At 47.3% G+C, this 27,599-nt stretch overlaps 1 protein-coding gene across 1 annotated transcript in view; it reads right to left on the bottom strand.

Moving 5' to 3' along the window:
- CALN1 (calneuron 1) overlaps window positions 1–27,599 on the bottom strand; it is a 270,634-nt gene that overhangs the window by 13,164 nt on the left and 229,871 nt on the right. The window contains exon 4 of the mRNA XM_049639377.1: window positions 1,693–1,849. Within this exon, the coding sequence (XP_049495334.1) occupies window positions 1,693–1,849 (157 nt within the window). The remainder of the gene's footprint in view (window positions 1–1,692; window positions 1,850–27,599) is intronic.

The following is a 27,599-nucleotide window of genomic DNA, read 5'->3' as shown; positions in this document are numbered from 1 at the left end:
CCAGAGCATTTGCTGACAGTGGGGGGCCGGAGCCCCCGATGCTTCCATTGTTTGAACACACAGTCTGTCATCAGGGTGGAAAGAGCTGGGTCGAGATGGATGGGGGAGGCCAGGCCTGCTGTTTTCTCAGGTGTTCCTCCCATCTCTGCCTGCCTCGCCCCTGCTCACCCTCCCGATCCCCCTGCCTGTCCTGCTGCACATGTGGCTTTGGCTGTGACCACCCTGCTCTCGTGTGGTCTTGCGTGGCTCCGACTCCAAATACAGCCACTGATGCTCCAGCCCACGTGTCACATGCAGGCCGACCGGGGCAGCTTCCGGGCCACAACCGGGTTTTGTTCGCCACACACGGCGTTTTTGAAAGATTTTTGAATGCCTTCAGAAGGGGGCACAGCTCTCAAGTTTACCCCAATCCCTCCCTATCCACCACTCCCCGTCTCCCTGGCTTGAGTTAATCGCACTTATCACCTCGGAGTAGAAGCGTCTCTTCCTGTCATGGCCTTTAATCCTGCACACGATGCAGCGGTGTGGCCCGGACAGGACCCCTGGGGGCCCAGGTCCGAATGAACCACTGTGGCCCCCTGGACTAACTCCGTTCTGCATAGACTCCCCGCTCGGCCGGCTCTAACGTGTTGGCTCCGAGACCAGGCAGGGCGAATGCCATCCTGGTGGCTATGTGACAGCTTCCCAACGGTGTGCCCCGATTTGTGTAAGTGTTCAGGAAAAAGAATAGAAAAGAGTGGCTAGACCTCTTTAAGAGATCCCAGCCCTGAAAAAGTTAGAGATGGCTGGGCCTGATATCCTGTTTTAATGTCATTAAAAAAATCTTTTTTTTCTATTCATCAGGGTTGTTAAAGCAGTTCTGATTTTCAGAGTTGGAAAGAGGGATTGAATTATTTAGCTTCCCTGGAACTTTCTACTGATTAGGGGATCAGGTAGGCTGGTTTTGTTTTGTTTTTTTTTTCTTAACTTTTCTTTCATGAGCCCAAGAAAAATGGCCTCTCGTGGGTCTATATTTTGGCCCCAGGAAAAGCTTCTTTCTTCTGTAAGTACAGGGTTAAATTCGCGAGAGTATTTTTGTGAATGGGGCTGTTTCTGACCAGTGCCTTCAGGGAGCAGAGCACAGAGGCAATCCTTTTCTAAGGGTCCCGCGAAGTAGGTGTAATTATCCTGATGTTTATAGGTCAGGGTACGCCCTCAGAGAAGGCACACCTGGTGGCCAAGTTTGCGCACTTAGCCACTGGACTTGACCCGAGTTGGGCGCGGGAGTTTGTACCACTCCATGCAGCCCCCCGGCAAGTAACGGCAAAGTACCACAAAGCTGCCCATCTAATCACAGACCTGAGAGAACCACTGGAGGAAAGACAGGGTCCCTAGAGTTCCTGCAAAAAGGCAGGGTTTGGGGGGAAAAATGGAAAAAGAAAAGGAAAGGAAAGAAAAGAAAAGAAAAGAAAAGGAAGAAAAGAGAAGAGAAGAGAAAAGAAAAGAAAAGAAAAAAGAAAAGAAAAGAAAAAAGAAAAGAAAAAAGAACCTATTGCATCTTTGCAGAAAGGATCTTGCGACCTCAGTCCTGGATTCTTGGCTTCAGGACAAGGCCCTCCAGCCCCGACTGTAAATAATTCACTCTTCACAGCGAGGGTGTGAAGGTGTTGGCCGGTCCCAGACCAGGTAGGAGGCGGAATCGGGGGCACCTACCTCCTTCGAACTCTGTCTGGCAGTTCTCCGAGGTCTCCTGCAGGCTCTCCTCCTCGTTGATGATGATGTTCTCGATGTCCTTCATTGTCAAGTGGTCCCGGAAGGCGTGGTAGAGGATGTGCTTCAGCTCCTCCAGAGTTATCCTCTGCATGTCGAACTGTGGGGATAAAGAGGGATGAGCAGGTGTTGGGCGCGTGGGGCTGAGAACTCAGCCTGGGGCATGGCTGCCAAGCCAAAGCTTGGGGCATGGCTGCACAGCCCAAAGCTCCCGTGTGGAAGCTCGGCTCAGCTTTCCAGGATATCAGATGAGCAGCTTTTTCCATCGTGTTCTGCTTCAAGCATACTCGTGAACTCGCAGGCACTTACTGGGGATACAGTGAGCGCAACATAGCCCCCTCGGTTGAGACTCCCAGAGGAAAAAAAAAAAAATGCCACCTGCTAGTTGGCCTCCCACTCACCCGGCCATCTGCCGTCACCTCCGCACGCCCTGCACACCTCACGGACTTGGAAGTTGTGTCACACCTCAGATAATGCACACATCTCTAAAGATGTTCTGTATCTCCTGCGAAGCTGGCCGTTCCCGTCTTGCTTTAGATACGCATCATGCTCTAACAAGATAACATCCAGGTTCAAAGCCGTGTTCATGAGGAAGGAAAGCTAAAGGGAGGTGTGGCATCCCCCAGTATGGTCTTCGTGTCCTCGTGAGAGTCTTATACTCTCCTACTCCATTTCTACCAAGTGTGGTCCTGTCACTTCCTTGGCCAATGAAATGTGAGCAGGAGTCACATCCGCCGCATCCAATTAAAAGCTCTAAAGGCCACATCATGTGCTCTTTCTCCTCTGCCATGAGAATGGCATGCCCCATGTGGGGGCTGTCCCTTCCGTCTGGGCCCCAGAACAAGGATAAGGTGGGGAAGATCTGCAGATACCCCACTAAGGAAAAGGAAGACGAGTACGAAACGCCCTTCATTGTTACCAGCCGTAGGCATTTCAGGCTTGTTTGCTAACTGGGTTTAAGTCAACGATACCGAGATTATACACATCATACAAAACATATTTAAAAAATAATACAAAAAAATTTCTATTAAAAAAAGTGCAACCACGCACAGAGGTCAGAGGCTACCGTAACAAACATTCGAAAACACCATGTTCCAGGGCCAAGGGGTGGGAAATGAGAAACACGTGATTGGAGGCTGGAAAGATAAAAACCCACGGATGTTATGCAGAAGCATGACACTCGGTTGCGGCATTGCCTGTGATGATTTGAAGGACAGGTATATGTGGGGGGAGTTTGTGGCCTTAGGTAATCAGTCTGGGGAACAGCATGGTTGCAACTGGCGGTAACGGACAGGGTGAAACCAGAAAGAGGTGGGCTCCTAACATTAGCGACTCAGGCAACGACAGGTGCTGGCGAGGACGCGGAGAAAGAGGATCCCTTTGGGGGATCCCAGGTGCTGGCGGGAAGGCAAACTGGTGCAGCCCCTCTGGAAAACAGTATGGAGGCTCCTCAAGATACTAAAAAATAGAACCACCCTACGACCCAGCGATTGCGCTGCTGGGTATTTACCCAAGGGGTAACAGAATGCTGATTCGAAGGGGCACGTGCACCCCCGTGTTCACAGCAGCCCTATCAACAACAGCCAAAGGAAGGAAAGAGCCCAAATGTCCATCTACTGAGGAATGGATAAAGAAGATGTGGTAGGTACAGACAATGGAATATTATCCAGTGATCAAAAGGAATGAAGTCTTACCATTTGCAACAATGTGGATGGAACTAGAGTGTATTGTGTTAAGCAAAAGAAGTCAGCAGAGAAAGACAAATATCATATGAGTTCACTTACATGTGGCATTTAAGAAACAGAACAGGTGAACCCAGGGGAAGGCAAGGAAAAACAAGATAAAAACGGAGAGGGACACAAACCGTAAGAGACTCTTAAATACAGAGAACAAACTGAGGGTTGCTGGTGGGGTGTTGGGTGGGGGGACGGGCTACATGGGTGATGGGCATTGAGGAGAGCACTTGGCGGGATGAGCACGGGGTGTCGCATGTAAGTGATGAATCACTGAATTCTATTCCTGCAATCATTATTACACTCCATGTTAACTAAATTGAATTTAAATTAAGAAATGCAAAAAAAGAAAGAGGTGAGCTCAGAGTGAAATAAGTCAGAGAGGAAGACAAAAATCATATGATTTCACATATGTATGGAATCTTAAACCCCCCCCCCCCCCAAACAAACATAACAACCCTGAGCTCAAAGATGCAGAGAACAGATTGCCGATTGCCCGATTTGGTGGGTGGGTGGTAGGTGAATGAGGGAAGGGAATCAAAAGGTACATGCATTCAGTGATGAAACAAATAAATTCTGTGGGTCTAACATACAGCATGGTGACTGTAGTTAATAACACTGTACTGCATATTTGAAACTAAGAGAGTAGATCTTAAAAGTTCTCATTACAAGGGAAAGAGTGTGCAATTACGTGTGAGGAGGGATGTCAATTAAATTTATTGTGGGGGCGCCCAGGTGGCTCCGTCGGTTAAGTGTCCGGCTCAGGATGTTGGCTCCGGTCATGATCTCACGGTTTGTGAGTTCGAGCCCTGCAGCAGGCTCCGTGCTGACAGCATGGAGCCTGCTTGAGATTCTCTCTCTCTCTCTATCTCTCTCTCTCTCTCACTCCCCCTCTCTCTCTCTGCCCCTCCCCTGCTCATAATCATTCTCTCTCTCTCAAAATAAAGAAATACACTTAAAAAGATGATTGTGGTGATTATTTTGCAATATATACAAATATCCCATCATTATCATACACATAGGAAGCTAATGTAATGTTACATGTCAATTATATCTTAATTTTTTTAAAAAAGGAAACAAAACAAAACAGGAGAGAGAGATGAGCTCAGGAAAGAACAAGCCAGGAACGGAGACCACTCAGAAATTCCTGGTCTTGCAGAATGGAAAGAAGAAACTGTTTTTCATCTTCAACCAAGAAGAGATAAAATTGAGAAATGTTATAAATTACAAAACAAATCAAAGTGGTCCTTATTAAAACCTCTGGAAATGCTAAGTGACTCTCCAAGGAAATTGGTTATTAGTTTTAGAGAGAGTTATGTCTCAAAATAATTGTGGTTGTGGCTATTAGCAAAATACAATTGAAATCAACATTTAAAAAAAAAGAAAGACGAATTTTTTGAGAGAGCTCTACTGGGCAAGAACCAACAGCATGGGATTAAAAGGCTCTATCACTACTCAAAACATAAAATGATCTTTGGGCTCCCAACCTTTTATGGGCACAAGCCATTAGGAGAATAAGTGACACAGGCCCAAAGCAAGGTGTATTCCAAGGCCCTCATCAGGAGGGAAGGAGACTAGTGGAAAAGGGCAGAAGGTCTCCCAGATGGTGAAGCTGGGAATTATTCTTGACATCATTCAGTGAAATCAAGAGCAGTTTTCAGGAAGCAGAACCAGGATCTAATCAAGGAATATTCCTCACCCCAAAGTCTGTACGGCAAGATTTTAGAATTGCTCTAAGCTTTTGACCGCTATGTGTCTTCCATTGTTTTCTTCTTTCTTTCTGGATGGGATTGTTTTGGGTGGTTAACCCGAGTCTGTTCCACCCTTATATGTTGAGTGTGTTGGGGGCGAGGGGAGAGGGATTTGTTTTTTTAATCCATATGTCTCCAGATCAGGAGGAACCATACCCAGATTTAGTGTATATCATCAGGGTCTAGATCTTGAGTCTTTTTGTTCATTTATTTTATTTATTGAGAGACAGAGACGGGCAGAGAGAGAGGGAGAGGGAGAGAAAATCCCAAGCAGACTCCACACTGTCAGTGCAGAGACTGATGTGGGGCTTGATCCCACAAACTTTCAGATCGTGACTTGAGCCGAAATCCAGAGTCGAACGCTTAACCAACTGAGCCACCCAGCTGCCCCTAGATCTTGAGTCTTACATATTGTAATTGGATGGGATTTTTGAGTGTTTCTCTTGGGTAGGGATGAGTCTATTTTGTGGCTAAAGGGAGGAAAATGAATATTTGTGAGAAAGGGTGTGGGCTGTAACAGATTTTATTGTTTCTAATGATTTTTCCCCCTCCCTGTGAGAGGATCATCTCTCCCTGCCCACTGGCCCATTGATGTCAGGCTTGGGCCAATTAAATGCCAGTGAAAGCCATATATGAAAGTGATGGGTGTCCAAAGAGAAGTCGCAAAGCCGTCTTGTGTTCTGCTATTTCTTTTTTCCTTCTGTCACAAAAACACTTGTACCAAGTAGGGGCTGCTCCTGCACCGTGGCTCCTGGTGCATGCGATTTGAGAGAAATAAACCCTTATGTTGGCCACTAAGACTTTGGGGTCTCTGCAGTATAACTCACCCAAGAATGCATACAGAAATGTTTTAATTTAATGTGGATCACGGTGAAAGAAAGTTCTCGACCTTTTTCTTTCCCGGCTTTCTTGGTAAAGCAGTCATTACCTTGCTCGAAATATGTCCTTCTTCTAACAAATGAAAGGGGGTTTGAAATTTGCCGGAAATCGAAATGATTTAAATCTAAATGATCTGAATCGAAATGACTCAAGTTTGCCGGAAATCGAAATGACTCAAGTTCAAAGCCGTTTATATAAGTAAGAACAACTGGGGTGGGTGTGTAAAGTGGATTTGTCTCCAGCATCACAGTTTAGTGACTATGGAGTGAATTATGAGACGCACCTAGGGTTGACTCGCGGTCTAAAGAGTCCTTTAGATTTGATAGGGGAGCACGTGGTTGCTAGTCTGGGTGCTCCCAGAAGGTCGGCGAGATGCAGGAGGAGGGTGACGGACGTCACAGATGAGAAAATTTGGGCACGCCATCCACCGTGCCGCGATCAGAGACTGAGAGTGACAAAATCAAAGAGACTCTGAGAAAATGAGTAAGAATTTCCTGGAAGGCTGGAGGAAGGACCGGAGGAGCCGGAGAAATCCAGCTGAGACTCTGCTGAAAATCAGAAATTAGGTGAAAAGAATCAGCCAGAGTCTGACAAAGTCAAGGCAAGATGCAGATTCCAGAAATCTCCATTTTCCTTTCATTCACCTATCTGGGTCATCTTTTAATAATAGGATACTAATATTTAAACAAAATTAATTAAGTAGGATTCCAAGTTTCCTATGTTGTCAGAATAGATCTCTTTTACAAGTTTGAAAGGCATCACTGTCAAACATCATGCCAACAAGGATTCCTTCCAAGATCATCAGTCCCTGAGCTTTTTAATTTTACTTGAGTCAATTTTGGAATGATGTGCTTTTTTTTCTTTTTCCAGAAAACCGGCCAAAAGATCAGCAGGCAACTATACTCAATAGTGCTGCAGTTTTAAGTTTCTCTCAGTACTTTAAAAAAATATTTTTTAAATATTTATTTCTTTTTGAGAGACAGCGAAACAGAGCACGAGCCGAGGAGGGGCAGAGAGAGAGAGGGAGACACAGAACCCGAAGCAGGCTCCGGGCTGTCGGCACAGAGCCCGACGCGGGGCTCAAACCCACGAACGATGAAATCATGACCCGAGCCGAAGTCAGATGCCCAACCAACTGGGCCACCAGGGTGCCCCTCTCAGGACTTCTTACGTCCCATTGTTTACTTACAATCCTACTTGTTTTTCTTTCTCCTGGGTTTGGTTTTTGTTGTTTCATTCTGGTTTTACTAGATCATGGCTAAAGAATGCAGCCAGTACATCTGTTATTTTTCAGGAACATAAGGAGTTTTCTATTATGATATCTCTGCAGGGTCAATTGCACAATCATATTTATCTCCATTAATTATATTACGTAGCCTTACAATTCTAATCTGCTATCTCCTATAACCTTATTTTCTGGGGACTACTTGATTTGTCAAAGACCGTAAGTAACACATTAAAGTCTGTGAAGGGAGTTATATCTCAAAGTCCTAATATTTCTTAAATGAGGCCATTCCTTAGTGCAGAAAGATTGATTTCCTAATCCAACAAATAGTTATTGAGGCTGACTCGATGCCAGACACTGATGGAGATGCAAAGGTGAACAGGACATGAATCTTGCTCTCAAAAGACAAGCCAATAAGTAATTTTAATCCAGTGTGTTATTAGCCAAGCCAGGGGAAGCACAGGATGGCTTGGGAACCCCTGGGAAAGGCAGCGGGTTCTAGAGGGCTTTCTGGAGGACGGGGCTGTAACCGGAGACCTACAGACGTTTGCTGGGTGAGTGGGCATGGGAGACAGGCAAAGGGAAGCCATGGTGGCCACACGTCATGGCTCTACCAAGACCTAGGGTGTGAAAGCTGACATAGTCCTTGAATGGCCATAGGCTGAGGTCTTCTGGGGTCTGGGAGCAGGAGACAGTGGTGGAGGATGCAGGGAGAGCCGTGGGGAGGGTGCTAATCAGTGAAGGTCTTGTGTGCTCCAGTGAGGGACTTGGTTGCTTTTTGTTTGTTTTCACTTTTTTTTTCTTATTGTGGTAAAATATACATAAGCACAAATTTACCATTTCATCCATTTTCTTTTTTTTTTTTTAATTTTTTTTTTAACGTTTATTTATTTTTGGGACAGAGAGAGACAGAGCATGCACGGGGGAGGGGCAGAGAGAGAGGGAGACACAGAATCCGAAGCAGGCTCCAGGCTCCGAGCCATCAGCCCAGAGCCCGACGCGGGGCTCGAACTCACGGACTGCGAGATCGTGACCTGAGCCGAAGTCGGACGCTTCACCGACTGAGCCACCCAGGCGCCCCGCCATTTCATCCATTTTCAAGTATACGATTCTGTGACATGAAGTACATTCCCATCATTGTGTAATCATTAATTACCACCATCCATCTCCAGAACTTTTCCCATGTTCCTCAGCTGGAACCCCATGTCATGAAATGCCATCTCTCCATTGCCCCTCTCTGCTACTCCCGCCCCCCCCGGAACCCACCATTCTACTTTCCGTAGAGAGCCTAACATGCGGGGCTCAACAGTCGGTTGAGCATCCAACTCTTGATTTTGGCTCAGGTCATGATCTCAGGGTCGTGGGATCAAGCCCCATGTTGGACTCTGTGCTGAGTGTGGAGCCTGCTTAACATTCTGTCTCTCCTGCTCTCTCTGTCCCTCCCCTGCCTGTGCTCTCCCTCTCAAAAGAAAGAAAGAGAGAGAAAGAGAGAGAGAAAGAAAGAAACAGAGAGAGAGAGAGAGAGAGAGAGAAAGAAAGGAAGGAAGGAAGAAAGGAAGGACGAAAGGAAGAAAAAAGAAAGAAAAAAGAAAAAGTCTAACAGGAGTCTAATAGATTCTTCTAACAGGAGTCTAAGAGAATCTTCTATGATTCTCATAGAAGTAGAATCATACAGTCTTGTCCTTTTATGGCTACCTAATTTCACTTGGGTTTATCCACGCTGCTGTGGGCCTGCAAATATCTGATCTTGCCCCTGCTCTCAGTTTTCTTGGGTATATGCCACCCAGAAGCAAAAGTGCTGAATCATATGGTAATTCTAGGTTTAATGTTTTAAGGAATGGAGGTTGGCTTTTATCTTTTGGGTAGAATGGGGTGCCATTCAAAGATTTTCGCCGGAGAAATTACTTCCTCAGGTTTGGGCTTGAGAAAAATTCTCCTCCGTGGACAAGGGGCAAGAGGACCAGACAAGAGACTATTAAAGCAACAGCTTTAGAAAGCATGGCGGTCTTCACGTAACTTTCCAGGCCCAGGAGGGAGCCGTTCCGGCCCGAGGTGCCACATCAGCACACCAAAGCTTAGATAACCGTTGTGTCCTTGTAAATGCTCCTCTCCACCAGAAGCATGCAGTGAGTCGATTCCCAAACACCAAGCCAGCGCTGGGCCTCCTCGCCCCAACACAAGGAAGACCGTGGGGCCCCAGCCAATCAGATATTTTCTCTTTGTCTCATCCTTATTCTTTATTCTTTATTCCTTATCCTGTAAAAGCCTCCGGCCTTCCGCCCCACTTTGCAGTCCTCCGAATGCAAACTGTCCGCTTCATGAAGTGTAAACGTTTGCTTTTATCACCCAAGTTGTCTTCTTCGATCCCTCTTTAGCAGCGGGGCCGTGGTGACAGAATCGCAAACCACGCGAGAGCGTGATGGGCAGGACTCAATGATTCATTGTGTGTGGAGTGTGAAGGAGAATGAGCCAATCAGGATGACGCCCGTGCTTTATGTTCAGCCGGATGGGGGCACAGAAAGAAGGAACCTAGAGAGAAAGGTGACCAACTGAATTCTGGATGTGAGCATCGGAGGTTCCTGAGGGACAGCCCAACGAATAGCCCGTATCTAGATATGGGCTAATGATACAGCTTTGAAAGTCACTTGCCTACAGATGATAATAAAAGTCATCAGAAAGGATGTCAACACCCGGGAAGACGGTACGGAGTGTGAAAAAGCCCAGGAAAGGCACTGGGAGGACATCAAGATAAACAGGTTACAGCCTCCATCCATTACAGAATGAGCAGTGACACCGTGATTTGTAATAAATGTATATTTTGGTCTTCCATTTTTTTGTTCCTGGTTCCTCCCCCACAGCGCCCCAAACCCTTGGAATCTCCAAAGTGATAAGAGCAACGGAAGCATCTTTTGGTAAAATATTTGGTCTCTGGTCCTCAGTTCCTGCAATTGCCTTTGGCCATAAATGGGGGTCTGGTTATTCCCAAGCCCCTTTCAACTCCAACTGGGTTTATGTTAATGAGTGACTTTTGGAAGTCTCTGTAAGACCGGGGAGCAGGTGGCCAAGGGAACCAATCCTGCACAGATGGTTTGTAACTTTCAGTTCCACCCCCGGATTTCCAGGGAGGAGAGGGGCTGGAGGTTGACCCAGTCACCAGTGTCCAATGTTTTTTAATCAATTGTGCCTAGATTGTGAAGCCTCCATAAAAACCCAAAAGGAAGGGATTTTAGAGAGCTTCTAGGTTAGTGACACTTCCCTGTGCCATTGGGTCAGGACCCAAACTCCATGAGGACATCAGTTCCTTTGGGATCTCACCCTATGTATCTCTTTATCTGGCCATTGATTTGTATCGTTCAGTATCCTTTGCGATAAACCAGTAGTCTAGTGAGTAAACTGGTTTTCTGAGTTCTGTGAGATGCTCTAGCGAATTAACAGAACCCAAAGGAAGGGTGTCCCAGGGACTTTTGATTCATAGCCTGCCAGTCAGAAGGACGGGTAACGACCTGGATTTGCAATTGGCAACTCAAGTGGAGGGCAGTCTTGCGGGATTGAGCCCTTAGCTTCCGGAATCTGATACTGTCTCCAGGTAGATGGTCAGCATGGGGTTGAATTACAGGACCCCCAGCTGGTGTTGGAGAATTGCTTGGTAGTGTGAGGAAAAAACCCACACACACACTGGGATTGGGTACGGGACTGCAGTATACCTTTAATCAATACACACAATCAGTCATTAAAAACATATGCAAGTGTCAAAAAGAGACTAATAAAAAACAACAACAACAACAACCACCCACCTCAGACTCTTAAATATGGAGAGAACAAACTGATGGTTGCCGGAGGGGAGGTGGGTGGGGGATGGGTGGAATAGGTAAAGGGGATTAAAGAGTGTTCGTCATGACGAGCACTGAGTCATGTATAGAACTGTTGAATCATTATATTGTACATCTGCACCTAATATAACACTGTATGTTAATTATGCTGGAATTAAAGAAATAAAAATTTAAAACCAAAACCAAAAGCTAGGAGCCTAAAGTTTCAAGATATATCAAATTATTTTTCAAAATCACCTGTGGTGTCAAATGATACTAAATTTATCAGGCATATGTTATCCAAAAATAATTCAAAAAAAAAAATTAAGTGCCTTCTATTTGAAAAAAAAAATGTTTTTACATCAATATTGCTGCACTGGTTTTCTTTTGGAATCGATTTTCTGCTAAATCTTTGTCTCCTTTTAGGTTCTTTTTAAAACAAAAAGTTTATTTGTTTTAAGAGAGAGAGTGCATGAGTGGAGGAGACAGAGAGAGAGCTAGAGAGAGAGCTAGAGGGAGGGAGAGGGAGAATCCCAGGAAGACTCCATGTTCTCAGCATGGATTTTTAAAAAATGTTTATTTTTGAGAGAGAGAGAGAGAGAGAGAGAGAGCAGGGGAGGGACAGAGAGAGAGAGAGACACAGAATCCGATGCAGGCTCCAGGCTCTGACCTGTCAGAAGAGAACCTGACACGGGGCTCAAACTCACGAACTGGGAGATCATGACCTGAGCCAAAGTCGGATGCTTAACCGACTGAGCCACCCAGGTGCCTCAGATTTAAAAAAAAAAAAAAAAAACTAACCTGAAAAAAAAAATTAAAAAAAAAAAAATCCAACCTGAGATTCTTTGCTTTTCAATGGTGGAGGCTAATTCCATTTTTATATTGTAATAAACATGTTTGGCTGGACTTTTATTTCATCCTCTGCTTTCTCTATGGTTTCCTTGCTTTTTGTCTTTTGCAAAACATAAAAAATAAAATAAAACCCCAAACCTATAGTTGTTTTGTTTTGATTATACCGGTGGATATCTTTCTATTTATCAAATGCATTGCTTAGGCCATGATTTCTTATATTATCAAATTCAGGAAATTAAATTGCATTTTCTCATCTTTGCTTGCATATGATAAGAAAGTTTATAATACCTTTATTTCTGACCTCTTACCCACCACTTTATAGCCTTGCTAAGTTTAATTGGAAATTTACTGTGACACATTTCCTACCATGTGCATTTTTCTAGAACAGTATTTGGCTTCTGCATTTAATTTTACAACAAAATTTATAACAGCTTTCTGCTACCTCATTGTATTTAATTGATTTCCATGCTCGTTTCCATTTTTCTACGACTGTCCCAACGCTGAGTACCTGACTTTCATCCAAATATCTGCTAAGAGAATTTTTGAAAATAGTTTGATACTGAAGCATTTGTGAACACTACCTTTTCTGAGTTCTTATAATCTGATACTTTGCTCCCACCATCTCCTATGGCAGAAAACTCAGCTTGGTATAAAATTCTAGAATCCCACAAATCTCCTCAAAGCGCCCTCGAAACTTCTCCAGATCTTCTATTGTTCAATGTGAGGGAGGAGCAAAGAGGTCAGATAGTGGCCTGCGTTTTTACTTGGATGATCATTTCTTTCTTATTCTTGGACTCTAGTAGGAATATTGCATTATGACATTTCAAAAATGTTTTCCATTCTGTGTTGTTATATGATTTGTATTTATTTATTTTTATCTTTAAGATTTTATTTTTTAATTATTATTATTATTATTTTTTGAAAGAGAGAGAGAATCTCAGGCAGGCTCAATGCTCAGCCCAACATGGGGCTGGATCCCACAACCCTGGGATTATGACCTGCACTGAAATCGAGTCTGACGCTCAAGTGACCCAGGCACCCCTGATTTTATTTTTAATTTATCTCTGCACCCAACGTGGGGCTCAAACTCACAACCCCAAGATCAAGAGTCATAGGCTCCACCAACTGAGCCAGCCAGATACCCCAAGTTACATGTTTGGCATTGATCTGGGCTGGGGTTTTGTGAGGGGGTGTTTCATATTTACACTAATGTCAGTTTCTGCCTCCTGCTGTTTCCTGACAAGGACTTTGACTGCTGTCTTTCTCCTGTTCTATGAATAGGTCCCTTCCGGGAACACAAATTGTTCTAAAGTCTCTCCCCATTGTTTCTGTACTTTTCACCTCTTCTCTGATCATTTTCATCTCTTTGCTTTGTATTTCACATCACTGCTTCCCCTCTCCCCCCATTGTTAATTCCGGTCCTACGATCTGCGGTTGAAGGTGTTAATTCTGCAGTGTCATTTGATTCCTTCCGCGGTCATTATTTTAGTTCATTCCCTTTGTGCCCAGGCTGTTATTGTTGCTTTTTTTTTTTTTTTTTTTAGTTGATCCAACATCTCTCGCGTTGCTTTTAAAGATTAAAATATTAAAGAACATCAAACAGGCATCTCCTACAATTCTTCCCTGACGCACTTTGCAGGCACGCTCCTCCTCTCTATGCTTTTCCTTAGGCATGCTGCATTGTAATTAATCCCATGCTACCATTGCTGGTGTTTCTGTTTACCTAGAAGTGAATGAGGAAATGTAGGACTTGCAGAAGAGACCAGGTGGGATGTCTCAGTGACTCAGAGACTCAGTGCCGGGTTGGCTGTGGGACTTTTGCTGAGCATCTGCAGCTGTGGGTATCTATGATCTCCCACCTGCAGTTCCTTGGGCCATTCCTCAGGTGCCGCTTTGTGGATTTGTGGATGCAGATTACTCTTGCTCAGGAAGCATGGTGCTCTCTCTGTGTCTCTTTTAAGTTTGTTTTGAGAAAGAGAGAGAGAGTGGAAGAGAGAGAGAATCCAAAGCAGGCTCCCCGCTGTCAGAGTGGAACCTGATGTGGGGCTGGAACTCACAAACTGCGAGATCGTGACTTGAGCCCAAGTCGAAGGTTTGACAGACTGACCCCGCTTCGGGTGCCTCAGGAGGCGTGGTTCTCTTCAGGTGGGAAGATCCTGAACTAGTCTAACGCAGAGGCTCTAAAGTGGATTTCCTGGACCAGCAGCACCAACGGCACCCGGGAACTGGTCGGAAATGCAATTCCTCCGGCCCTACCCCGGGCCTCCTGAGTCCGGGATTCTGGGGGACGGAATCCAGCAACTGTATCCAACAAGACTGCAGGGGATTCCCTCGCTCACTCGACTTTGTACCAATAGACATGAACTTCTAGCACAGAAGGGAGACCCAGGGCAGGCTGTCCCCGTGTGGCCATCTACCGTGCTGATGAAACATGCCAGTCCTTCACGCTCTGCTCTCCTCCGCGTCATCGATGCTGGCGATCACGGTCTCTAAGTAGGTGCGTAAACAGAGGAGTTGGTGGGACCCATTGGTACCGCAGGCTTCCCGGAACTCCTTACCACCGCTCTCCCCACCGGGGGTTCTTTGGTCTGTTCACGCGCCTCTGCCAAGAGGTGGTGGGCACTCTGAAGGCCTGCGCTGTGCCTTACACGGCGTCCACGGCCAGTCCCGTCACGGAGCCTGGCCCTGGCCGGCTGCGGGACAGATGTTCGCTGAAAGAATGAGCGTGAGTCCTCCATTTGTTCTAAGCATAGTCCTTCCTACGTGCCTTCCCTCTCCGTCCAAGGTCCCTCCACCCAAAATCCGACAGAAGGCCAGAAAGAGCCCCTGTGCCACGGGACCCGCCATGCTCAGATTCTCTATCATTTCAAGGTGGAAGGGCAGCATCGTTGAATGCATTTTCCTGCTGTGAGAGGAACCTCAAGGGTGCCTGAGTTTTTAGCGAAGCCCTGAATTCTTGATAAGGTGTAATACTCGGCTGCTGGACGGATGGAGCTCTCTTGCTCTCTGCTGGGCGCTCTGCTCTGTGAGGAGACAGCGAGACGGGGGGCCCCCGCTTTCCTGACCGGACGGATTCAGGTGGATCCAAACTCCCTCACCACGGGAAGGCGTGAAATTAATTCGATGACATAGTTCTTTCTCCTCCGGAGAGAAGCACGGGCTGAATGAGCTCCGGAACATTGCCCACTTCTACTCTTTTCTCCGTCCATCTGCAAAAGGCCTCATCCTACCCAAAGAGAGCTGCCCAAATCAGTGGGCCAGAGCTTGTCAACCAGGGGGTGGAGCTGTTTACCATGGTAGTGACCCCTGTCGTCTGGGACGTCCGGATGCCATCTTGGGCAGCCGGAGTTCCGCTGCGTGACTGAATGCTCTCACCCATTTATCTCGGTGCAGCATGAACATACAGCCATCTTCTCTAAGTGGGCACCCATGGGGCAAGGCCACACAGGGTCATTTGATCTGCAGAATTTCCTGCCCGTGCCTCCACCCTTCCTGCTTGGCCCCACACCATGGACAACACAGCCTCCCCCGTCTAGTAAGAAGTCCTCTCCCGAGAAAGGGCGTGTCTTGCCATCAGCCTGCCAACCGTGTCCAGGGGTGAAGCACGGGAGATGCCAGGGTAACCAGAGAGACCTCCAGAGTCCTTCCTGGCCCCAAGATTTTCTCACGTGGACAACCAAACCGGGAGACTGGGCTGTAAAGGCATGGGGAGACCCCTCCCCACCGTGAGCAAAGGGGCAGACACATCTGGAGCCTGGACAAGATGAGCAGACCGGGCAAAGGAAGAAGAGGTTGGTGGAGTTGACAGCGGGCATCAGGCTGTGATGGATCCATTGGATTCACGAGAGTCCCCACACTTGATGTGGGGACATGAGGACAGAGAGGAGGAGAGTGCGGTGTTCCATGGTCCCACAAGGAACCGGCTCAGGTTAGCCCGGGGATTGGCTCAGCCTCTGCAAACACCCCAGTGCGGTGGTGACCCAGAAGAAAGATGAAGACCCATCACCGCGCCACAATGAGGTTGAGTACCTACCTGTTTACTGCCGCATTCTGGAAGACGGTCTCCGCTGACTGCCAGCCCGGTGGAGCGGACCTGTGGCTCCGAATCTACGGCTGACATGGCAGAGGCTTTGCCCTCCGGGAAAGACTCACCGTTCTGAACGAAAGCAAGGAGCAGCTTTGACCTGCCCCCGCCATCACCATGGCAGGTGCCCCTCCCCAGCCCCTGCTCCGAAAGCAGCTCAGAGCCCGGCCCCGGCCGCTCCCGGCTAAGTGATTCTCCTTCTGCTCCTCCTCAAAGGCCATCTCCGACAGGGCAGCTTGGAGGGGACGCTGAAGCGGCCCGTGTCCCCGCAGCCTGCCCAGCGCTCAATGAAGCAAGATGTGCATGCGTCGTGCCTCGTTTGTCCCAGGCTCCTCCACGTGTGGTGGCTCACCCAGCCTCCAGCCCCGTATGTCTTACGGAGGGTGGCCCCGAGCACACACTCCCACGGTGCGGCCAGGGTCCAGGGCCACTTTACTCTCTGCGGCTCATGTCTCGTCGTAGAACCCAGGCTGCACGGTAGACGTGCTCCCCTGCCGTACGGGTAACAAGCGATGGCATTTGAACTGGCAGTGCCTTTCCGGGTGAAGATCTGTAAATACAGAGAACTGGCTTGGGACGCGCGCCCACCGATGGGTCCTCTGGCTGCGAATCCGAGACGAGACGCCCAACGAGACCGGACTGTCTGCAGGTCAAACGCGTGGCTTCCAGTTTGACCGGTAGCGGGTGGAAGGAGAGCCTGGACGTAGAGCAAGCTTCCTCTGCGCTCGGATTTGGACGGTGGGCGGGGCCTCGCCGGAGCCTCGCGGTTAACTAATGGAGCCGACGGAGGAAGGGAGTGAGATTAGGATCGGGGTTCCGGATTTCGGATTTCGTCTCTGCCTTCTCCCTTCTGCCAGGGCCACACGCTCTGCTGCTTTAATCTGAACTTGGGTTTGGGGATGTGCACCTCGCTCACCCCGGCGTGACTGTTAAAACGTGCTGGCCAGGTTCCCCTGTGACGGGGGGCACAGCCACAGGTCAGACTCTGACTCTGACTGTGGCTGCGATATTTATGTTCTCTGGAGGCATTGCTTCCACTTATTCAACAGCTATGTTCTGAGCACCTGCTAAGTGGCAGGCCCCGTTGTCGTAGGCGCTGCGGACACATCGGAGGGCGGGGGGGGGGGGGGGACAGAGAAAATTCCCTGTCCTCACGGAGCTGAGTGTAGTTGGGACAGACCGAAAGTGTGAACAGAATGTCAGATGGTGAGGTAGGTCGCACGCCCAGGGGCGCCAGAAGGAGGTTCTTGGCGACGGTGGTGGCGAATTTGTTTTCGTTTTTGTTTTGTTTGTTTTGGGTTTTTTTATCGTTCGTATTTATTTTTCTTTTAACTTAGATTTTTGTCAGTTAACATATGGTACAATATCGGTTTCAGGAGTAGAACCCAGGGATTCATCACTTACATACGACATTGGGTGGTTCACTTTTAAACGAGGAGGTCGGGGTGGTGGGGGGGTCCTGCCATTTGGGCAGAGACATCAGGAGGTGAGAGTGGGTGGGGTGGCTCTTTGTCGGGAGGAGACTCCAGGCACACGGAATGGTTGGTGACAAGGCCACGAGGCGGGCAGCTGCTTGGGGTTCGGGCCGGAGGGGCTGGAGGGCAGGGAGCGAGGGCGCACTGGTCTACAAGAAATATGTCTCATGTTCAACAGGAAACTGTTTCTCCTTTTAAAATGGAGATAATCGGGGCACCTGGCTGGGTCAGTCGGTTAAGCCTCCGACTTCTGCCCAGGTTATGAGTTCGAGCCCTGCATTGGTCTCTGCACTCACAGTGTGGAGCCTGTTTGAGATCTTCTGTCTTCTCTCTCCCACAAATAAACATTAAAAAATAAAACGAAACGGGGCACATGGGTGGCTCAGCCGGTTAGGCATCTGGCTTCGGCTCAGGTCATGAATCTCGCAGTTGGTGAGTTCGATCCCCGCGTCGGGCTCTGTGCTGACAGCTCGGAGCCTGGAGCCTGCTTCGGATTCTGTGTCTCCCTCTCTCTCTGCCCTTCCCCCCCTCACACTCTGTCTGTCTGTCTCTCTCTCTCAAAAATAAACAAACATTAAAACAAAACAAAACAAAGTAAAATCAAATGGAGATAATCAACGCACTACAGCGCAGTCCCTGTTGGGTAAGGTTAAAGGGGTGATAACTGGGTACAGGGCAAATGAGAGGACATTCACAGCTCACCGCTCCCAGTCTCAACCGCCACAGTGACTGGAGCCTTAGCCTGAATAACAATTCACTCACCCAGTACCTTTCCGCCAGCTTGATCTGTCCCACTGGAGTGTGAGCGTGTGAGGAGCCTGGAGAACAGAGTTTTCTGGGGCCCTCCTACGAGTGGGTTTTGTGGAAGGCCGAAGAACAGCCCCAAAGATATCTACATCCTAATCCCAGGGTTTGCAAATCGGTACCCTAATGTGGTAAAAGGGGCTTTGCGGGGGTGACCGAGTTAAGGACGTTGAGACGGGGAGATTATCCTGGATTCTCTGGGTGGGTCCTAAATGTAATCACAAGGGCCCTTACAGGATGGAGGCCGAGGGAGGTTGGGCGCAAGAGGACAAGGCAATATGATAAGGCAGTGCTGCCCTTAAAGATACAGGGAGGGCCACATGCCATGGGATACAGGCAGTCATCAGAAGCTGGAAAAGACAAAGAAACAGTGCTCCCCACCCCAGAGCCACTAGTAAGAACACGGCCCTGCCAACACCATCATCTCAGCCCAGTGAAACTGATTTCCGCCTTCTGATCTCCAGAATGCTAAGAGGATAGATACATTTATGTTACTTCCAGCCACAAAGCTTGTCACAATTTGTTATAGCGGCCATAACAAGTTTATGTTTGGTTTTTGTTTATAAAATAAAGGCATTTTGCCAAGAGCTCGCTCAGGTCTGGGAAGAACTCCTCTCACCTTCGAGAGTTCGGACCCAGGGGACACCGTGGTTTGTCAGGAGAGGGTCGCACAGCTACCAGACTGTCCAGTGTGGGGGCCGATGGCAAACCGTGAACACTCTCCTTAATAGTGGGCTCCCGTGAGACAGGGGCAGAGGGTCCCAAGAGGGAGCCCACTCTACCCGGCCCCTGGGAGATGTTTAAAGTCTGCAGTGTCTTGGGGATGATGGAGTGGGACGATCAGAGACAACTAGGAAAAATACCTGTGCCCTCAGAGCAACTCTTGAGAAGCAAAGACATACGTAATTCCCCTCTGCACGTCTAATGGGGTTGGTGTTATTAATGTGAGGGAGTGTTAAGGCAAGCATGTATGACAGATCTGATTGAAAGTGAAGGCATAATGAAGAAGCCAGTGGTGTGTGTGTGTGTGTGTGTGTGTGTGTAAGTCCTTAGTTAGGAATACATTGAGAAAAGCCCCACGACCTTGGCTTCTGTCCAGACACTGTCGTGTAGGGCTGTGTGACCCAGTCAAGGTTTCTAAGCTTCTCTGTTCCTTAGTTTTCCCCTATGGAAGAATACAGTGTTATTGATATCACCGGATTGTTCTGTGGATGAAACCCTTTTTATCCTAAAATGCACAGCTCCTTGTACTTCGTACAGGTTGCCTGCTCTGTTGTGCCCCCCCCCCCCCCCCCCCATGAAAAGTTAAGTGGATCCAGTGTCCCCGGGTCAGTTATCACAGAGGTAAGACTCGACGGAGGCTGCGTCCAGGGTCTGTTTTCTCCCCTTAGTTGGTTGCCGTGGCAGTTCCGGAAAAATGGGATTAATCAGCTGGGTTCTCCGTATCCCCGTGCAAATAAATGCAGAGTATTTGTGCCACTGGTTGATGCAGGGGCTAATGGAATTGTAATCGAGGATGGATTCTGCCACTAACTGGCCGAGTGTCCTTAGGCAGGTCACTTAATAGCTTGGGATGTGTTTCTTTATCCATTTAAAATATAATGATGATGATGATGATGAGACAAGAATAGTAATAATGAAGTAATACTCATAATAATAGTAAGAAGAAGATCTGTCTTAGCCACCTCTTAGAGATCTGGGGAGTCTCAAATAAAATAAGAATGTTAAATCTTTCTAATGAAAAATGCAAGGTAATGCAAATATAAGAGATAATTTTGATAGGCCTATTCACGATGTGATGTCTGATTTCATCTCCGTATTTAGGCTCATGGAATCCACCTCTGCTCCAGGCTGGAAGCCGAAGTCGGCCGACACGTAATTCTGTCTGAGAACAGTGAAATTCCAGCTCCTCGTGGCTGCAGCATACCTGGGTTTTTTTTTTTTTTTCCTCATTTAAAGACTGTCACTTAGGCTTTTAGGATTCTCTTGACAGCTTCCATCTGGCATTCAGCAGAGCAACAGAGGAGATGTCATTGCATGACTTGTCTCGTTCTGGAACGTTCCTTTTCCCATACCCATGACCCCAGGCAAGTAATTCTTAGCGACTATCCTCAGATAGAGAAGAAAGCCATTTCCGATGGGCTGGGGGTTGGGGGAGAGGAGCCAGATAGGAACCACCTGTAAATGCAGATAAGGAATGTAGAGCCGGTTGGCGGCTTGGATTGCCTTTGCGATGAGTGGGACCTGTCTGGATCCGGGAACTTGTTGGGAAACAAGGTCCCGGAAGCCAAGGTGACCTGTTGAAAATCCACCAGTGACTCCCTAGGTCTCTCATCATCGAGTCCAAGTCCTTCAACACTTCCCCTCACACGTGATACACATTATCCCACACCCGGGTTTATCATCGCACCTACAATGGTGTATGAAAATTTCCCGCTGACGTTTCTGCCTTGTCGTTAGACCAGAAGATCCTTGAGGACAGAGGTGTATTCCGTTGGTGGTTTTATTTCTACAGCACCTAGCAGAAGTTAGCCCGAGCTCGGCATTGGCTGAATGGAAGAATGAGTGCAGGCTGTCTTGAGACATGGGTAAAACCATCAATGCATCGAGGAAAGCTCCCACGCCCAGAGAAGCAGGGCAAATGGAAATGCCCCAGAAACGGGCCACGATCACATATGAAAGTTAAAGCAAGAGGATGAATTGAACAAAATCCAGGGGCAATCATAAAAGGTAAAGAGGGGACGACACGGGATGCACAATGGATGAAGTGGGACGACATGGGATGCACAATGGATGAAGAGAAGGTGACCAGATACAGGATGAAGAATCAAGAGACCAGAATCAAACGGGTCTCGGCTGAATAGAGGGCAGAAAAGAAACAAGCACATAGAAATGAAAGAAAAGAATGGCAAGGTAGGGCTGTGTGTCCCTTCCAGGATAGAGAATTAGTAGCATTCGTGGTTAAAAATTAAGAGAACTAAGGTACTTTGTTCTGAGATTGAGAAGGGAAAGGAAGGTGGTTATTTTTTCCCTTAGAATCCAAAATTAGTTAGAATATCCTTGACCCAGTGTTAGTTCCCAGAGGCAACCCATGCAGTTCAGAGACCTTCCTCCTCCAGGAAAACAACCAGACAGGAGTCCAGGGGTAAGCCCATGGCTCTCTGTTCGCGAACCAGATCACAAATGCAGGCCATTTTAAGCCATATGGCCCTTTGTTGTAGGAACTGGAACCCAATCGTGGTGTGTGGGAATGTGGCACGGCGCTCTGTTTTCGCAACCGGATCACAAACACGGCACTTCGTTAAGCCCTTGGCCTTATGTTTTAGTAGCCGATCACAAATACAACATTCGGTTGGGCTGCAGGGTCCCCTGTTTAGCAACCAGATCGCCAATACGGCACTTGGGTTAAGTTACGCTTGCTTCTGTTTTGTGTCACCAAATCACAACTAAGGCATGCGGTTTCATAACCAGATCACAAACGTGGCACATGGGTAAGTGGTGTAGCTTTCCAACGTAGGAGCCAGAGACAGTCTGGAGACTGCGGTTAAGCTGTAGCCTCTCTCCCTTTTGCTAAGCAGGTCACACGTCTAGCAGGTGGCCCTGTGTCTCAGATCACAAGTTGAGCACACAGCTAAGCTGTGCGGGGCTGCGTTTGTTGGATTCAATTACACATCCCGACCTCATCCTTTAAGAGTTTATTTGTTGCCTATGAAATTTTAATCAGCTAAAGATAAACATTTTGGAAAACAAGATAACTGAGGCCGTGAAACCAGAGGCTCCACGTCAACACTTAAAAAGGCAGATTGGGCTCATGTCAGGGAAGTGAGGGAGGTCAAGGGGAGGGATTCTGGAGGAAACATACCACCCCTGCCAGAGCTGGTGACGTGGGGACATCAGAACAGCGATGGGATAGACCAAGGCCATTTCATTAGATGCTCTTTGCCGCTGTGGATTGTCACGCTGGAGAAGAACTCGGCGTTATAATTTGAATCACTGCGAGGCAAATATTTACTCCCCACGCTTATGCTGTGACTGGAGCATATTCTGGCCCCAGAATTAATGGTGTGGGGCTTGGCGATGTGACTTGCCTCGGGCGCTAAGATGTCAGAGGAAGTGGCATTAGCAGAGGTAGCTGGGCAGCACCTTCTTGTACCAATGACGTCTCAATGCAAAAACCTTTCTATGAGTTTCGGCTGCCGGGGCCCGGAACAAACACAAGTCGGGCAGACCCGAGCCCAACTTGCCCTGGAAGCAGAGCCTCCCAGCTGACCCTCAGCGTAGATCAGCTGACTTGGCAGAGCCATGAGCGTCCCTGTAAGTGCCTCTTGTGACACGTCACTGGGTTTGGGGGTGACTTCCCGTGCAGCATCATCGTGCAACATTAACTGATACACTTGGAATTTCCAAGGGCGGGAGTAACCGCACCGCGGGAGCGGGAAGCGGCACCAAGGAAAAGGCCACACGGCCGATGTGGCTCTGAGCGAAGGTCAGGTCTAACAGGAAACAAGGGAAGAAACGCCGACCCAGATGCACTGGCTTTACCCTTCATGGAGAAGCGGCTCTACAGAGATAAGCTTCCCCTCACGCACCTGCCCATGCTCCCGGCCCCCTCCACGCTTACGTATGTGGCCAGCCCACTGACACTCATACTAGTTGACCGCAAATTCTATTCCATTATTTAGCTTTCTTTATGCAAAGGACGGTGTGCTGGAGGAAATGAACACACCGAGCTTGCAACCTGCGAAAAGAATTCAAGACATAAAAATGGCAGGAGCACTTCCGAGGCTGGACAAAACATACGTTTGAAAAATGTAGGAAATAAAAGTCAACTCCACACAGCAATTGCTTTGTGCTCCCCGTGGTATTCTTATATACATATATTTGTTGATTAGATGGAAACGAGTTAATATGTAAGAAGGAGTGTCTTAAAAATCTAATAACGCTATAGCAGAAATGACGACAGGAGCAGCAAAGAGCAAGATTTATAGGAGAGAAAATGGACTCAGTGATTCAGATGGCAAAACAAATATCATCAGCTCTGACATGCAGAGAGAAGGATCCAGAGATGAAAAGCATACGAGAGGAGATGATAAATATACGGGACATAGAATAGAGATATACAGAAAACCATTATTTCTTTAAAAAAATTTTTTTAATGTTTATTTATTTTTGACAGAGAGAGAGAGAGACAGAGAGAGAGACAGAGAGAGAGAGAGAGAGAGAGAGAGGATGAGTGGGGGAGGGGCAGAGAGAGAGGGAGACACAGAATCCGAAGCGGGCTCCGGGCTCTGAGCTGTCAGCACCGAGCCCGACGCGGGGCGCGAACCCACAGGCCTCGAGATCGTGACCTGAGCCGGAGTCGGACGCTCAACCGACTGAGCCACCCAGGCGCCTCAAGAAAACCATTATTTCCAAAGAAGAGCCAAGAAGACACAGAACAGAAGCAATAACCAAATAATAATAATAAGACAATACATCCTAAAAGTTTAGTTCTCCAGATCTTTAGGCCTTACTGTGTATCAAGTAACATAATTTCAAAGATGCCAACGCTTAGACACATCTGGATGAGATGTTTGAAATGCAAAAACGAAAACTGTTGCAAAACATCTCAGCGTCAAGAGCAGGCTACCTCCCAAGTAAGAAAACTGGGCCTTCTTGGACACGTGCTGTGCAACCCTGAGCTCCAGAAGGCAGTGGAGAGATATCACTGGGACTTTAAGAGGCCGTGTTTTACTTACGAATTTGACACCTGGCAGGTTCTGATTCATCTTCAAAGACAACAGACCTTGTAACAGCTCTGCAAGAGTTCAGAAAGCATAAAATCCACCACCCGTCCTAAACACATCATTTAAAATGCACATCGGCTCACTGACAGATGAATAAAATGAAGAGTTCAGGAATGGGGAAAGCAGGACCTAAAGGGACTATTTCTGAGAACTGAAACCATCCAATCTAACGTGTACTTTAAAATGAATGTTGTAAACATGACTATAAAGCAAAACGCAAATAAAATAAGATGGCTATTTCTTAAAAATAAAGGCATAGTATGAAAAACCAGTAATTTAACCATAACAAATTGGATCTAAATCCCATATTGCACGATTGAAGATCAAAACGTAAAAAAGGGAGAGATAATAAGGGCAGAAAAAAGTACTAATTTCTTTTTGTTTCTCCCCATGAAATATGGGATTGTGATACCTCTAGCTTTGTTCCTCTTTCTCAAGATTGCTTTGGCTATTCAGGGTCTTTTGTGGTTTCGTACACATATTAGGATTATTTATTGCAGCTCTGTGAAAAATGCTGTTGCTTTTTGATAGGGATTGCATCAGATCCGTAGATTGCTTTGGGTAGTACATACATTTCAACAATATAGGTTTTTCCAATACTTAACAGTTTTGGCTATCCATGAGCATGGGATATCTTTGCATTTGTTTGTGTTATCTTCAATTTCATTTGTCAATGTTTTATGGTTTTTCGAGTCCAGGTCTTTCACCTCCTTGGTTAAGTTCGTTCTGAAAAAAAAAAAAAAAGTACTAATCCCTTTATTTAAACGGGGGCAGAGTTCTCATTTAATCGCACTGGTTAGTAGATTAATGTTAAGTGATAGTTGTGGCAACGGGCGTATTTATCATGTTTCTGATTTTAATGGAAATGCCTTTGAGGCTGTATCTAAATATATTGTTTTTTGTTTTTTTTTTTTTTACAAATTTTGTTCTGTTGAAGATAGGCCCAGGAAGTGAAGTGCTCATCTAAAATAACTACATGAGGGGCGCCTGGGTGGCTCAGTCGGTTAGGTGTCCGGCTTCAACTCAGGTCACGATCTCACGGTCCGTGAGTTCGAGCCCTGCGTCGGGCTCTGGGCTAATGGCTCAGAGCCTGGAGCCTGCTTCCAATTCTGTGTCTCCCTCTCTCTCTGCCCCTCCCCCGTTCATGCTCTGTCTCTCTCTGTCTCAAAAATAAATAAATGTTAAAAAAAATTAAAAAATAAAAAAATAATAAAATAAAATAACTACATGAGTAAATAGACTTTCATGGTAAATATGAATGAGGGGGTGACTGGTGGCTCAGTTGGTTAAGGGTCTGACTCTTGGTTTTGCCTTGGGTCATGATCTTGCGGTTTGTGAGTTCGAGCCCCACATCGGGCTCTACACTAGTGGTGTGGAACCTGCCTGAGATTCTCTCCCTTTCCCTGTCTTTCCATCCCCTGCTTGCTCCCTCTCTCACTCTCTCAAAATAAATAAGCATTTAAAAAAATAATAAAAAAATATGAATGAGAAATATAGCGTATTATTCCCCCCACTGGAAATTAGAAATATAATTAGTATAAATGTTTCTGACCGGTCTTGTAGTCAAAAAATCAGTTGAATTTTCCATAGGGTGGTGTTTGCCAATAATTAAACAGGGAAACCTTTTTTCAGGTGATACTGTCTCAGCCACTGAGGTTGTCCCCATCCTGTCTTATCCCAGGTAGGCATGTGACTCACTTTTGACCAAAGAGACATGCTGTGCTGTCTGCTGGGGGTCCTGGGAAGCATTTTGTCCACAGAAAGAGCACCACAGAAAGAGAAGACTCCTCTTTAAGCTCTGGGCACTGTCAGGTCTAGATGTGATGTCTGGAACAGCCACAATCATCTTGTTACTGGCACGAAAATGACATTGTTCTCGTCACTGTGCTTTGTCCCTGCTCTACAATGTCTGGGGTCTATTTGGAAAAAGACTGGAAAGCTGGGGTGGCTTGACAGTTGTGGCCGAATCATCTGAAGGCTTGTTCACTCACGTGTCTGGTGGATCCGAGGAAGATTCCAAGACCAGCGTTGCCAAGGATGGAGCCTACCCATGACCACTTCATGTGGCTTAGCTTCCTCACAGCATGGCGGCCACAGCACGGCAGGCAGTTGGACTTCTCTCGTGGCAACTCAGGGCTCCGAGTGGGACTGTTCCGGCAAACAAGGTGGATGCTGCCTGGCTTTTCTGACCTAGCGGTGCATCATTTCCACCGAATTCTGTTGGTTAAAACAAGTCACAAGCCCACCAGACTCAAGGGAGTGAGAAGGTGGACCACCTCTCTACAGGGGGATTGCCAAGGTCATGCTGCAGAACATGTAGTGCTACGGCCATATTTGGAGAACGCAGATGGGAGGAAGAAGGGAGGAGGAACTACTGACTCAACCAACCCTGAAGCTCCTTCTACTCCACGCTTTTTTTTTTTTTTAATGTTTTTATTTATTTTTGAGACAGAGAGAGACAGAGGAGGAGCAGGGGAGGGGCAGAGAGAGAGGGAGACACAGAATCTGAAGCAGGCTCCAGGCTCCGAGCCATCAGCACAGAGCCCGACGCGGGGCTCGAACTCACAGACCGTGAGATCATGACCTGAGCCGAAGTCGGCCGCTTAACCGACTGAGCCACCCAGGCGCCCCTCAACTCCACGCTTCTGTTCACTGAGATACTTCCTTACCCCTTCAGCCAGTTCAAGTTGGTGTTCTGGCTGCTTGCAACAGAAAAGCATTCTAACAGAAACAGATATTGATATCCTGCAGAGCCAAGTGCATGGAGAAAACCGTCCAGAGAATGCTTGTATGTCGGTAAAGAATGCACACGTTCCTGGAAGGCAGATCTGTGGTTTAATTGCTGAGTCTTCTTGGGCATTTACTGAATCTCTCCGAGCCGAGCCTCAGTGTCCTTATCTATAAATGGGAATAATAATCCTAATAGGGTCGTAGGGAGGATGGAATGAACCTGCATCTGTAAAATGCTTATTGTTGTCCCCGGCACAGAGGAAACCGTAAATGACAGCCTACACCAGCCCTGTTTTGCGGTCGAGTATGTGGCAGCATTTTGGGGAAAAGCCACATTTAGGATGTATCCTTTCTATTACCAGGGTGTGTGTGTGTGTGTGTGTTCTAGGTATTTATTGAAGTGCTCTTCCTTCCCCCTCTGAAAGAATGCCCTTTTAAAAGGAAGAAAATCGTGGAAGCCTTTGTCACAAAATGACAGCCAAGGGATCTTTATTGTCTTAGTGCCAGAATCCTGTCAAAAGCAGAAATCCAGCCAAACCTAGTTAAGCAACAAACAGGGGCTGTTTTAAAAGGATACCAGTGTGTGTGTGGTGGGGGGGGGGGGGGGGCGGGGGGGGGCCGGTGGTGACACTGAATCCTAGGAGAGGAAGCAAAGGATAGGACAGTAGTTCTCAGGACCCAAGGGCTGCCGTCCTCCCTCGGGTGACTAAAAGCGGAACATG

Source organism: Panthera uncia, chromosome E3, assembly GCF_023721935.1.
Source record: "Panthera uncia isolate 11264 chromosome E3, Puncia_PCG_1.0, whole genome shotgun sequence".
NCBI classification, from domain to species: Eukaryota; Metazoa; Chordata; class Mammalia; order Carnivora; family Felidae; genus Panthera; species Panthera uncia.
This window is presented reverse-complemented; position numbering and strand designations above follow the sequence as displayed.